The sequence below is a fragment of the Psammomys obesus genome, unplaced genomic scaffold (genome assembly GCF_907164565.1).
Source record: "Psammomys obesus unplaced genomic scaffold, mPsaObe1.curated_primary_1811, whole genome shotgun sequence".
Lineage (NCBI taxonomy): Eukaryota > Metazoa > Chordata > Mammalia > Rodentia > Muridae > Psammomys > Psammomys obesus.
This window is the reverse complement of record NW_026586383.1, coordinates 659652-673564: the sequence shown is the minus strand read 5'-3', so window position 1 is coordinate 673564 and position 13913 is coordinate 659652. Positions and strand designations below refer to the sequence as shown.

At 44.6% G+C, this 13913-nt stretch overlaps 1 protein-coding gene across 3 annotated transcripts in view; it reads left to right on the top strand.

Annotated features, from left to right (window-relative positions):
* The window catches only part of Klhl18 (kelch like family member 18), a 50444-nt gene that overhangs the window by 9658 nt on the left and 26873 nt on the right, over positions 1-13913 (top strand). For all 3 annotated transcript variants that reach the window (XM_055601588.1, XM_055601589.1, XM_055601587.1), the window contains exon 2: positions 11805-11935. In XM_055601588.1, the coding sequence (XP_055457563.1) occupies positions 11805-11935 (131 nt within the window). The remainder of the gene's footprint in view (positions 1-11804; positions 11936-13913) is intronic.

The window sequence follows — 13913 nt, the reverse complement described above, 5'->3', positions numbered from 1 at the left end:
TAATCCCAGTTCCTGGGGATCCAATACCCTCTTCTGACCACTTTGGGCACGAGGCATGCACATAGTACAAGGCATGCATGCAGATAAAATACTCATAGACACATAAAATAAAAATAAAGAGTTGCCCTCGACGGTGGTGGTGCATGCCCTTAATCCCAGCGCTGGGGAGGCAGAGGCAGGTGAACCTTTGTGAGGCCAGCCTGGTCTGCAGAGTGATTTTCAGGGTAGCCAAGACTACACAGAGAAACCAAGGTAAGTACATAGGGGAAGGAAGGAAGGAAGGAAGGAAGGAAGGAAGGAAGGAAGGAAGGAAGGAGGGAGGGAGGGAGGGAGGGAGGGAGGGAGGGAGGGAGGGAAGAAAGAGAAAGAAAGGAAGAAAGGAAGAAAGGAAGAAAGGAAGAAAGAAAGAAAGAAAGAAAGAAAGAAAGAAAGAAAGAAAGAAAGAAAGAAAGTGAATTCTAGGCCAACCAGGGCTACATAGTGAAACTCTATCTCCATGATGGTGAAATACTAATAATTGCTTTAAAAGAAAGGAAAGCCATTCTGAAATTAACCTTTGGCCTCCATTTACACCAGCATGGGCAAGTACACCTGAATACACACATGCATACACGATACACACAGATTAATTACTTAATTTAAAAAATGGACCTTTTTTAAAGACGTAGTCTCATTCTGTAGCCCTAACTGGCCTAGGACTCAGTATAGACCAAGCTGACCTTAAACTCACTGTGATTAACCTGCCTCAGTGCCCTACTACTAGGATTAAAGGCCTTCCCCTCCTCACCCACCTGACAAAACATTCACTTCTAAGAGATGACATATTTGAATGACACATGTGTAAGCTTATTCTTCATGACTGATTTGTAAAATCTAAATGTCCTGTACCTTGTGGATATAGCAATCCACAAGTGTGCTGTGTTAGCAAGTTTTCCATGTAAGAGTGCGTTCTCAGATAATAAACCTTCATTTCCATTTGTACTCTGAATTCTTGTACTCGTTTTATCTAAGTGAGCTCTCATCCTTTTCTACAGATACTGTACCACTGAGCTACACCCCCATCCATAGCCACTCACCCTTCTAACCCACCTCTTGTTTCTTTTGTGCAGGGATGATAAATCTAATTGTGCACAATTAAAGCTCTGGAATTGGCTTTTGCTTATGTTCATGCATTATCCCTTGCCCCCTTTGGTTTTGTTTGCTTTGGTTTGTTTTTTCAAGACAGGTTTTCTCTTTGTAGCCCTGGCCACCTTGAAACTCACTCTGTAGACCAGGCTGGCCTCGAACTCAGACATCCACCTGCCTCTGCTTCCAGAGTACAGGGATCAAAGGCATGCGCCACGACCACCCAGCATGTTTTAGGATTTATTTTTTATTCATGTGTGTAGGTACCTGTAGGAGCCAGAAAGAGAGTAGTTATGAGCCACTGGGTGTGGGTGCTAGGCATTAAATTCCTGTCTTCTCTAAGAGCAGCAAGCACTCTTAACAACTGAGCAATTTCCCCAGCCTCGGTTTTTTCAGACCGGATCTTGCTGTGTATCTGATGCTACTAATAGGCAGATACCACCATACACAGCTTCATCCTCTCTCTTTTGTATATTTTGTGGCACTTTTACAATAGTAGTTATATACTTTTAAAGTAGTAGTTATGTGATTATTTATAGTTTTCTAAACATCCATGGAAGCAGGTTTGAAGCTGAATTGTTTTACCAATAAATCTATGTGTAGGTGTTCACAAGTGTGTAGAGGCCTGAGGACTACATTCGGGAGTTGGTCCTCTCCTTCCATCTTGTTCTGAGGCAGTGTTCTCTTGTTTGTGCTGCAGCACTGTGTATCTATGTGGACCACAAGCACCGTAATATGGAAGACTTGTCAGCACGGCACACTTTGCTCATTGGCCTCCCATCTCACTATGGGTGTGCTAGGATTACAGGTGCTCACTCACATTACTAAACCTCTGGCTTTTATCTGGGTTCTGCGTCTTGAACTCAGACCATCGGTCTTGTGCAGCAGGCATTTGGTCTAACACTTGCTATGTCATCTTGCTGGCCTTCCCAGAGAATTCTTGTAGAATTTAGGGAATGATCATTGTGTAACCAACAGATGGACACACACACACATGGACACACATGCTCAGCTTTCTGATCCTGTTATCCCGTTCTTTCTGGATGACTTTTCATCTTATTTAACAGATGTGTCTCTGTCTTTCATGTTCAAGGAAGGTCTTTGTGAATGTGAGCGTGTGCTCATAGTGGGACAGCAAACTGCAATCCAAACATGTATGAGTGTACAGTAGTGATAAGTATGTGAAGAAATTAAAGCAGAATAAGGAGCCTGAGAATGCTGTTTTTGTCAGAGAGGCCAGAGCAGCCTCTCAGAGTAGAGATTGCAAGCAGGGAGTGATTCGTTACAGCAGCGGAGGGCCAGTAAACAGGAGGAAGAGTAAGCATGGGGGCTGGCAGTAAGCACATTTGCTGCTTTGTGGAACCTTCAGCAAGCTGGCATGATAAGAATAGAATAACCAGAAAGAAAAGAGGAAGTACAGGAATTCAGCCAAAGTTCCTCCCTTCCCCACTCAGCCTAGTTCCTTGCTTAAAACTGTGTGACTCTCTAAATACCTTAAGAGCAGCTAGAGGGGTCGCTTAGGGCAGAGCATGTACCCAGCATGCCTCATGTCCCAGCTTCAATCGCAGCACCAAAACAAATGTACACCTTTTATCTTAGTTAGGAGTTCTATTACTGTGAAAAGACGCCACGACCATGACAACTCTTATAAAGGAAAACATTTAATTGGAGCTGGCTTACAATTCAGAGGTTTAGCCCATTATCATGGTGGGCAGTAGACATAATGCTAGAGAAGGGGCTGAGAGTTGTGTATCTTCATCGAAGGCAGCACGCCCCCACAGTGACACACCTCCTCTAGCAAGGCCACGCCTCCTAATAGTACCACTCCCTATGGGCCAGGCATTCAAACACGTGACTCTGTGGTGCCCAAATCTATTCAGGCCACCACACCTTTATGAATAAATGAATGAAGCCATGCAGTAATTATCCCTTACTTGTGAGTCAAGGCAGAGTGTTAGGGGTAAACCCAACATAAAAGGTAGGATTTCTCCCTGAGGAGAGCACAGGATTTTACCTGTACTTTCCTTCTTTTTAGTTTACAAAAGATGGTGGTTATAACTAGAGCAAGAACGACCAACCCTGGCTCATTTTTGAAGGCAATTCTTTCATGTTTCTAACTTGTGTGTCTGTGCTTGTGTGCAAGCGCTCATGCACGTTTGCACACGGTGTATTTGTACCTGTCCCTGTGTGTGCGCGTGCATATGGAGACCAGAGAGCAATACTGGCTTTCATTCTCGGCTGCTCTTCACTCAGGTTTTTGAGACAAGGTCTCTCCGTGACCCTGGAGCTTGTCAGCTGGCTTAGACTGGATGGATAACCAGTGAGCTCAGGGGTCCTCCTGCCTTGCCTCCCAATGGTTGAGATTCTAGACGAGTGCCACCTCACCCTGATTTTTATGTGGTGCTGGGATCTTAACTGGTCCTCATGCTTCTGCTGTGAGCTATCCGAGTCATCCCAGGATGATGGACTTGTGAGGTGAGCAGGGGCTGGAGCAGAGCTGTGCAGCAATCAGTGCTTCTAAGGCCCCTCTGCCTTATTTTGGGTAAATCCTGTCTTGTTTGTGTTTTGGACTAGCTGATAAGTTATCTCACTGTCCAGAGGTAGTGGGAAATGCAGAAGCAGCAGGTGGTGGCTAGCTTTCGAGAGGATTTAGTAAAGGCCTGCTGATTGAAATGACTGTCCGATTATTCTAAGCTACTCAGAGAAATCCTCCCCTGCCCCTGCTGACTCAGAGGCCAGCGAAAGGTGCTTATGGCAGGGCTTCCCAGCAGGCAGCCCCTGCAGGCAGCCTGCCGACTTTTCTAGTACTGCCAGCTGTGTTTTCAGTTCAGACTTTTCATGTGCCCCTCTTGGTCTTCTCCCCTAGCTGCCCGTGGTCTCCTGCAGTAACGGGCTGGCTGTGCTCTGGGCTTGCTGTCCCCTAGGGTTTCTCTTCTTCATGCTCTGAGAATTTCAAACACATCTGTTGGTCAGGGTCGTGTCCATGCTTCAGGACTCCTTCATCTTGTTCTCAAGGAGAGCGAAAACAAGCAGACCTTCTCCACTCTGTAGGGCAGCACTTTGCTTGTGGTTTTGTCTTGTTTTATTTTAATTAATTAATTAATTAATTAATTAATTTGCACCCCGATTGGAGCTTCCCCTCCCTGTGTTTGTTTTTGAGGCGAGGTTCCTTACCCTGATGGGTTTCAAGCCACCTATGTCACGGATGACCTTGAACTCATGATCTCAAGTGTTGTGATCATAGTTGTGCAGCCACTGGAGTCCAGAGCACTCTGCATCTGTGTTTACTGTTGACTTGTGGTCACGGGTCCACACACTTCTCTCCCTGCCAACCCTTGTGTTTCTGTTTGGAAGTGACCCGTGTTTTCTTTCTTTCTTTGCCCTGTCCTAGCATAGTGGTTGTGTAAAGTTGAGTCTATTGGATCTTCAATAGAAGGTGCCTTTAGAGGTCGTCATTGGACCAATAGCATCAGCATTGTTTCGAAGCCTGTTTGAAATGCAGAGTTTGAGCTGGGTGCTGTGACGCACACCTGTGATCCCAGCACTCAGGGAAGCAGAGGCAGGCAGATTGCTTTGAGTTCATGGTCAGCCTAGTCTACAGAGTAAATTCCAGGAAAGCCAAGACTACACAGAGAAACCCTGTATTGAAAAACAAAACAAAAACATTTTAACCAATAGATCTCATACAGCTGGTTACCTTTCAGTAATGTGGGCAATCTCCTCCTGTTTAAAGTTTTGTCTTTAGACTTTAAAAAATTATTTGTGTGTGTGTGTGTGTGTGTGTGTGTGTGTGTGTGTATGTACACACGAGTGCAGTACTCAGGTTGGAAGAGGTCATCAGATCCCTAGAAGCTGGAATACAGACAGTTGTGAATTGACCTGATGTGGAGGCTGGAAACCAAACTCAGGTAGGAATGCTGCCTAGCATATCCCTGGGTCAATCCTCAGCACTGAAGGGAGAGGGGCGGGAATTACAAGATAGAAATGTGCCTCAGTGACCTGCCGGTTTGGCTGTGGTACACATCCAGACTCAATACTGCAACATTAAGAAAGGAAAAAGAAAAAACAAAACACTGTAACAGGAATAGAGAGATGACTAGAGGTTGAATGTGAACCACTCTTACAGAGGACGGGAGTTCAGTTCCCAGCACCCACATGAGGTGGCTGACGACCACCTTTAACTCTGGCTCCAGGGAAGTAAGATGGCTCTAGCCTCTGTGGACATCTGTACTTATGTGCACACATACATAGGGTTTTTTTTGTTTGTTTTGTTTTTTTAGACTGTAATGACATTGAACTATGATGACACATACCTATAATCCTAGCACTTGGGAGATTGAAGCAGGAGGATTACTGTGAGTTGAAGGCAGCCTGAACTAGAGTTATAGGCCAGCTAGGGCTATACAGAAAAACCCTGTCTCAAAAAGCAAAGGCATGGTGGTGATACCTATAATCGTAGCACTTGGGAGGCTGAAACAGGAGAATCCAAAGTCTGTGTTGGCATCACTTACATAGCAAGTTCAAGACTGGCTTGGGACACATGAGACTGATAATAAAAAAGGCAAGTCCAAGTCTGGGTATAAATGCCTTTATTTCAGGCTCATCTACAAAGGAACAAGCATTTTATGTAGAGTTAGTGAGTGTTAAATTCCACAGACTAAAGATAATTTCTGCTGATTTAGCTAGGAGAGTCCATGAACACCAGCAGGAAACTGGGAATGATGCAGTTAGGGGTGTTTGTTTTTAGCAGAGCACATAAAAATTTATCAGTTGAAAGTGAGGAAAACTGCAGAGTGGAGAGGTCCCAAGGGAAGAGTTCCTAGGACTGAGGGTTGTAAGTAAGAATTACTACTTCCTCCTTTCTAGAGGATGTATTCACTTTCCTTTTGGTATCTGTTCCCTGTGACTCTAGAACAAACATTTTCTATAAACAGGCAGATAGTAACTATTGTAGGCCATTGGCCATTCACAGTTACTGAACTTTGCCAGCTTGCAGTGTGCCTCCATAGTACATACAAGACCAGAGGTTCAATTCCCAGTACCACCACACAGGAAAACAAGCAAAGGTACGATCATAATGCAGACCATATATGGATGATGAAATTTGAATTTCTTTCCACTTTGGCATCCAGTGTGTCAGATTTCTCATTGCTATGACAAAACACCTGTCAAGCAATTTAAGGGAGGAGGGTTTAAACTGGGCACATGCCTATAATCCCAGCACTTGGGAGGCAGCAGCAAGCAGATCTCTATGAGTTCAAGGCCAGCCTGGTCTACAAAGTGAGTCCAAGACAGCCAAGGCTACACAGAGAAACCCTGTCCCAGAGAGAGAGAGAGAGAGAAAGGAGGGTTTGGCCCATCGATGAGGAGAGTGTGGCAGAACAGAGCCTCTCACCTCATGGTGCACAGGGAGCAGGAATTGGGGGGAGGAGCCAGGACGAGACACTAGGAACACACTCCTGTGCACTCCTCACCTCAACCTCCAGAACCTTCCCAGACGGCACCATCAGCTCAAGACCAAGCCTTCAGCACATGAGCCTTGGGCTATGTCTTCTTTTAGTTTTTACTCCTAGCCACCGAGAAGTGTAAAAAACTGTGCTTTACTCACAGACCATACTGAAACAGGAGACAGGACAGATTTGACCTTCAGGACATAGTTTGACAGCTTCTCCACGACTTTCATGGCAAGCGTGGTGGCACACACCTGTAACCTGTAACCCCAGCACTCGAGGAGGCAGAGGCAGGCGGATCTCTGTGAGTTCGAGGCCAGCCTGGGCTATAAAGCAAGTCCAGGACAGCCAAGGCTGCACAGGAAAACCCTGTCTGGAAAAAAAAAAAAAGGACTTTCATAAAACATTATTTTATTTATCAGTCAATGGGGTGCATTGTTTTAAATAATTTGCAGATGTTGTCTAATGTAATACAACAATCCCTGAGAGAGGTGCTGTTTTCTCTATTTAATTTTTCAAAATTTTATTTATTTATTTATTTTTACATTTTTATTTATTTATTATGTATACACTGTTCTGCCTGCACACCAGAATAGGGTTAGATCTCATTATAGATGATTGTGAGCCACCATGTGGTTGCCAGGAATTGAACTCAAGACCTCTGAAAGAGCAGCCAGTGCTCTTAACCTCTGAGCCATCTCTCCAGCTCCTATGTAGGTTTTTAAAGACAGGGTTTCTCTGTTTTAACTCTGGTTGTCCTGGAACTCACTCTGTGGACCAGGCTGGCCTCAGAGATCCACCTGCCTCTGCCTCCCAAGGGCTGGGATTAAAGGCATGAGCCACTACCATCTCGCTTATTTTCTCTATTTCACAAATGAACAATTAAGGCACACAGGTGTACCTACATGGTAGAACCTAGATTTGAACCAGCTAGTTTGCCTCTGGAGGGTTTGTCTCCCCCCAACCCACGATAGGGCCTTACTATGTAGCTCTGGCTGTCCTGAAACTCACAGTGTAGACTAGGCTGGCCTCAAACCTGGAAATCCACCTGTCTCTGCCTCAAGTGCAAGCATTAAGTTGTGTGCCATCATACCCAGCTAAAATACCTGTTCTTATCTATTAAGATGTGTTTTTTTTCCTAAAAAGGTTTAACCTATCCATGCAGCTTCTCATTTATGTATTTACTCACTTACGTATGTCTGCTGCAGGAGATTGAGCCCCTGTACTGCTGAGCTATGTCATTGTACTTGCCATTTTGAGATGAGGTTTCAGAAAGTTGGCCTGGCTGGCTTTGAACTTACTCTATAGCCCAAACCAGACTTTGTTTGCCATCTTCCTGCTTCAAACTCCCAAGTACTGAGAGTACACGCCTCTGGCACTTGGCTAAGCTTCATTTTTGCTATTTTGTTTTGATTTGAGCTTTGCTCTACCTATGTTGCCAGGACAGTTTCAAATTCTTGGGCTCAAATTACCCTTATAGCCTTCTAAGTAGCTGAAAATACAGATGCCTTCCCCGGTACCTAGCTCTTGGTTTTTGTTTGTCTTTTTTTTTCCTTGACTCTTATTATATAAGCCAGGCTGGTCTTAAACTTACGGCAATGCTCTTGTCTCGGCCTCCCAAGCATAAGATTTACAGGTGTGCACTACAGAAACTAGCTTCATGAATTAAAAGAAATGATGGAATTGCTCTAAGGAGAATGATATTGGGGCCTAAAATCAATGGGTATCTTAGTGTGCACATATACACAGCTTTACTAGTCATAGTTTTGGACATCATGAACACTCCATTCCTTTGAGTTGTGAGTGGTGGTACTTGCCTATAATCCTGCATTAGGGAGGTAGAGACAAGAGGATTTGGAGTCCAAGGTCAGCCTTAGTTCTCCGAGATTCTGTCACAGAAAACTAACGAAGCAAAGCATAAAACCCATTCTGCCTCATTGCCAAGTAAATATTGAAGAACAAAGCTCAAAGTGGTGGCATAAGGTGGAATCCCAGCCAGTTGGGAGCCTGCAATAGGAGGTTCAAAGCTAACCTGAGCAACACAGTAAGACCCCAGCTTAGGCTGGGCATGTAGCTCAGTGCTAGAGTGCTTGCCTGGCACAAGCGCTCCGAGTTCTGAGTTCAATCACGAATACAAAATTAAAAATAATAAATAATAATTAAAAAAAAAACGTTTTGACTAAAGGTTGATCCGAATCTTTAAATCAGTACTTGAGATTTTGAGGGAAAAGGATAGTTTTTGTTTTTTTGGTTTTTTGTTTTGTTTTGTTTCTCTGTGGGTACACTGTGGTGTATGTTCAGATGCGCACATACAAATAAATATACAAGGGGGGTTTACTTGGGAAGAGAAAGCAGACAGTAGAGAAGAGGAAGGGCTGCTTGGCAAAATACGTGTGTAAGTGTAACAACTTGCATTTGATCCCCAGCATCGGCAGGAAAGCCAGCATGATAGCACATTCCTGCAATTTCAGTGCAGAGGGAGCAGAAACAGGGTGATCTTGGGAGCTTGCTAACTAGCTAGTCTAGCTGAATCTGTGAGCTCCAGGCTCAGTAAGAAAGACTGTCTCAAAAAAAATAAGGTGACCTTGGAGCTGTGGAGATGGCTCAGAGGTTAAGAGTGATTCTGTTGGTTGCTCGCCCGGAGATCCTGAGTTCATATTCCCAGCAACCACATGGTGGCTCACAATCTATAATGAGATCTGGTGCCTTGTTCTGGCCTGCAGGTGCACATGCAGGCAGACTACTGTATAAATAATAAATAAATAAATCTTAAAAAAAAATGAGACCAGTGATTGGAAAAGGAACTTTTATTTGCCTGTTTCAATTGTCTTGGAAGCTTGATGCCTCTCTCTGCTAGTCCTAGAAGCTTTTAGCCTCCATCCAATCTAACCTAGGCCTAGAATGGTTTCAGCCTCTGAGACTTCCTGCTTAATTAGCTCACCCTTTCTTGTTCTTACTGAGCTCTGGGCTCACTGGTACAACTCAGCTATTCTGGCTCAGGCTCCTTTCTCAGCAAACTTACTCAATCTGGCTTTTCTCTCGGCCTCTAAATTGCTCTGCTCAGTCCAACTAACTCAAGCAATCTGCTCTAATCCCCTGGCTCCTTCTCATTCTCAGGCTCGTTCTGTCTTTAACTGAGTTCTCTCTCTGCAGCCTGTCTCTCTATTACGGTAAAAAACTGCCTCTTCTCTTTCTGCATTGCCCCTTAAGTAGCTTCCCTTCCCTCTCTCTTCTCGTGAGTTGGGAATAGCCTATTCTGTCAAATCTTTTCTGATTTGTCACCTTTTCTGCCACTCAACTAGACATAAATTTCAAACATAGGTGCTTTTATTTTTTTTTAATTAATTTTACCTCCATTGTTTGGGATTAAAGACATATACCACCATGATGCTTGGACCTAAGCTTTTCTTTACCTGAAACTTGCTCTATACCAGCCTGGCCTTGAACTCAGATTTGCTGGCTTCTGTCTGCTGTATTAAAGGCATGTTTGTATTGCAGCAGGATCATTTGGCTGTGATCTCTTGCCAGAATAGTCAGGTTCTGAATTAAAATTCCTCTACACGTGATTTTAAAAGACACCCACCCAGCATCAACCCCTGGCCTGCACACACATGCACAAGCACACTCACACACACGGTGATTAAGGAAGACACCCAACATCAACCTCTGGCTTCCACACACATGTGCCCCCATTAACAAACAAATGCACAGCACTAGAAAAGGGAGGAAACTATCAAGGGAATGGCATGAGAGGCTGGCAAGATGGCTCACCTCAGATGCTTATAACACAAGCCTGACCACCGAGTGTGATCCTCAAACCCAAGGTGGGAAGAGAGAACTGATTCCTGAAAGTTGCCTCTGACCTCCCACGTGCTGTGGTGTGCGCATACCAGCACTCACACACTGGACGATAAAACAGTGAACAAACAAGGAAGTGTTGTGAGGGTGGGGCGATGGCTCAGTGATGAAATGTCTGCTGGGCATCATGAAGACCTGAGTGTAGATCTCCAGCACCTACACAGCCAGGGGTGGCAGTGCACACCTGTAATCCCGTGCTAGGGTGCGGAGGCCGGAGGACTTGGGGGGCTCTGGCCAGCGAGCCTAGCTGGATCAACCGTGAGAGGGTCTGTCTAAAAAATCAATCTGGGAAGACGTCCACTGCCAACCTGTTTTCTACAAGTGCATACCTGGGCACGCACACCTGGACACACGCGTAGATTACATACAAACCCATACTTAGAAAGAAAAATAAAAGAAGTGCTACGAAAAACATTTTTCCAAGCTGGTAGAAAAATATTTCCACAGGTGGTGTGGCCCATACCTGTAATCCCAACACTTAGGAGGCAGAGGCAGGTGGATCTCTGAGTTTGAGGCCAGCCTGGCCTAAAAAAGTATTTTTTTAAAAATACAATAGAGCTGGGCATAGCGGCACACACCTTTAATCCCAACACTCTGGAGGTAGAGCAGGCAGATCTCTTGAGTTCAAGGCTGGTGGTTTACATAGAAAGTTCTAGTCCAGCCAGGACTTCATAGTGAGCCCCTGACTCAAAAATAAATAAGACTGGAAAGATGGCTCAGTAGCTAAGAGCACTTTGGAGCTCTGACCTTTTGGACCATGAAAGAAATGGCCTGAGACCCTTTGGACCAGCCTGTTTGTAGCATGGGTCATTCCTGTTAGCTTCTGCCAGGGTTATTTTCCCCAGTGCTTGTCACCTGCCACAGCTGTGTCCTCCATACTACCCTCCAACCCGCACTCATCCTGTGCAAGTCAGGCCCTGTTTTTGCTCTCCCTTTCCTGTTGCTCTTTCTGTTTTTCTTGGAAAATAGGCCTTTAGGTGTTCTAGCTTGAGAACTCTTCTGTTCCATCTGTCTTTTAATAAAACCAGAGTTCCAGTGAAGTGTTGAAGCAGTGGCTATTTTAACTAATGGGAGGAGTTTCAAGGGGTGCATTGGAGGCTGCTCTGTAAATAAAAACTGGTACTTTGACCAGGCCCTGAATAGGCTTATATTTGTTTTACCACCTTTACAGCTCATTGAAATGTGGTGTTTACATTCTTCCACTGTAACTGAGTATATCGAGTTTTAAATACTCAAGGTCTGGAGCCTTGTCTGTCATGCCTGGGATGTCTTCACTGTCACTGCACTGAGCAAGGGGTAAGTTGTGGAAGAACAAGATTGGGCTTTCATGTGTATTCTTCATTATGTCTTTGTATCCTCTTTGGCTCACAGATCGGAGACCACAAATTCAGCGCTCACCGAATCGTCTTAGCAGCCTCCATCCCGTACTTCCACGCTATGTTTACGAATGACATGATGGAGTGCAAGCAGGATGAGATCGTAATGCAAGGAATGGACCCAAGGTACTAATCCCCCTACCATTAGGCTTCCCATGGCCAGTTTCAACCTGAGCTTCGGACCATGTGAAGCCTGCAGTGGAGCACAGTGTGTGATGGAGCAGCTCCACACACCCTGTGAGCAGGCCGGGGAGCTCCTCGGTCAGTGCAGGGAAGGTTAAGATGAAAGGAGGTTCGTCTGCTTGCTGGTTTTTGAGACAGAGTCTTGTTGTGTAGCCCAGACCAGCCTTCAGCTGAACTAGAAACCTCCGGGCTGTAGCCTCCCTGTTGTTGGATTATACATGTATAACATCATATCTGACTTATCTGATTCCAGTTTTGATGATGTTTTTAGTCCTTTATTAAAGTAACTCATTTAGTAATACCTAGAGTTCAAGATTTTTTTTTTTTTTTTTTTTTTTTTGAGATAGGGTTTCTTTGTGTCACCTTGGTTGTCCTGGACTCGCTTTATAGACCAGGCTGGCCTTGAATTCATAGAGATCTGCCTGCCTCTGCCTCCCTGAGTGCTGGGATTATAGTCTTGCCTCACTGTGCCTTGAGAGTCCCAAGATTTTTTAAAATACATTTATTTATTTATTTATTTTTCTTTTATGTACATTAGTGTTTTGCCTGCGTGTATGTCTGTGTGAATGTCACGCAGACATGTCTGCGTGTATGTCAGATTTTGGAGTTACAGATGGTTGTGAGCTGCCATGTGGATACTGGTAATTGAACCCAGGTCCTCTGGCATCTCTCCAGCCCCAAGTCCCAAAATGTTTTTAACTAGGGTTGGATACCAGGGTAGTAAGCATATTTATTGCTATCTACATTTCTGGGCTGGAAGAATATTTTTCCAGTAAACATTGTCATACATTTTTTTCATCAGTCTAGAACTATGTTATCCATTGAACTTTCTGAAGTATGGAAATAAGCTGTTTTGTTTTGTGATAGTTTTATTAAATAGCGTTGGCTGACCCCAATGGCAATCATCTTGCCTCAGCCTTCCGAACGGACTACAGGTAGGCACCACCACAGTGTGTTTGTACTGTCCAAAAATATTCACTATCCACAGATGGCTATTGAGCAGTTGAACTGTGACTCTGAGACAGAAGGTCTAATTTTAAATTTTCATTTGTTTTTAAAATTTAATCCTAAAAAGTGTATGTGGATAGTATTATAAGGGACAGCGTAGATCTAGAACACAGCAGGTTTTCCGGTCACTTGATGGATCAGAAGATTGAAGGTGATGGGTTAAGCCTGTCCTTCTAGTGTGTCTGAAGGTCTGTGTTAATGCTCATGTGCACTCAGTGATTCACTTAATACAGAGTGTCCATGTTGTGCATAGTTTAGGGCAGAAACACAGGATATATGGCTGGGAGTAAAAGTCATGTAAGGGAAGTAAAGCAGGGCTGGGCTGTGTGGCTCAGTTAGTGAAGTGCATAGCCCAGCATGCACAAAGCCCAGGGTCTGATCCAGCACTGCTTGAATAGGGCGGGGGGACACACACCCATAACCCTAGGACTCAGGAGGAGGAGGCAGGAAGATTAGGAGTTCAGAAGTCATCCTTGGCTCATAATGAGTTTGGGGCCAGCCTGTGCTACATAAAATCCTGTTTACGAGAAAGAAAGAGAGAGAGAGAGAGAGAAGCCAGGTGAAGCTGGGCAGTGTTGGTGCATACCTTTAATCCCAGCACTGGGGAAGCAGAGGTAAGAGGATCTCTGAGTTGGAGGACAGCCTGGTCTACAAACAGTTCCAGGACAGCCAACAAACCAAAAAGGAAAAAAAAAACAAAAAACAAAACAAAACAAAACAAAAAAAAACATAAAAAAAAGGAAAGAAGTCAGGTGGTGGTGATGCACACTTTTAATCCTAGCCTTTGGGAGGCAGAGGCAGGCGGATTGCTGAGTTTCAGGACAGCCAGGGCTACAAAGAAAGACCCTGTCTTGGGAGGGAGGGAGGGAAGGAAGGAAGGAAGGAAGGAAGGAAGGAAGGAAGGAAGGAAGGA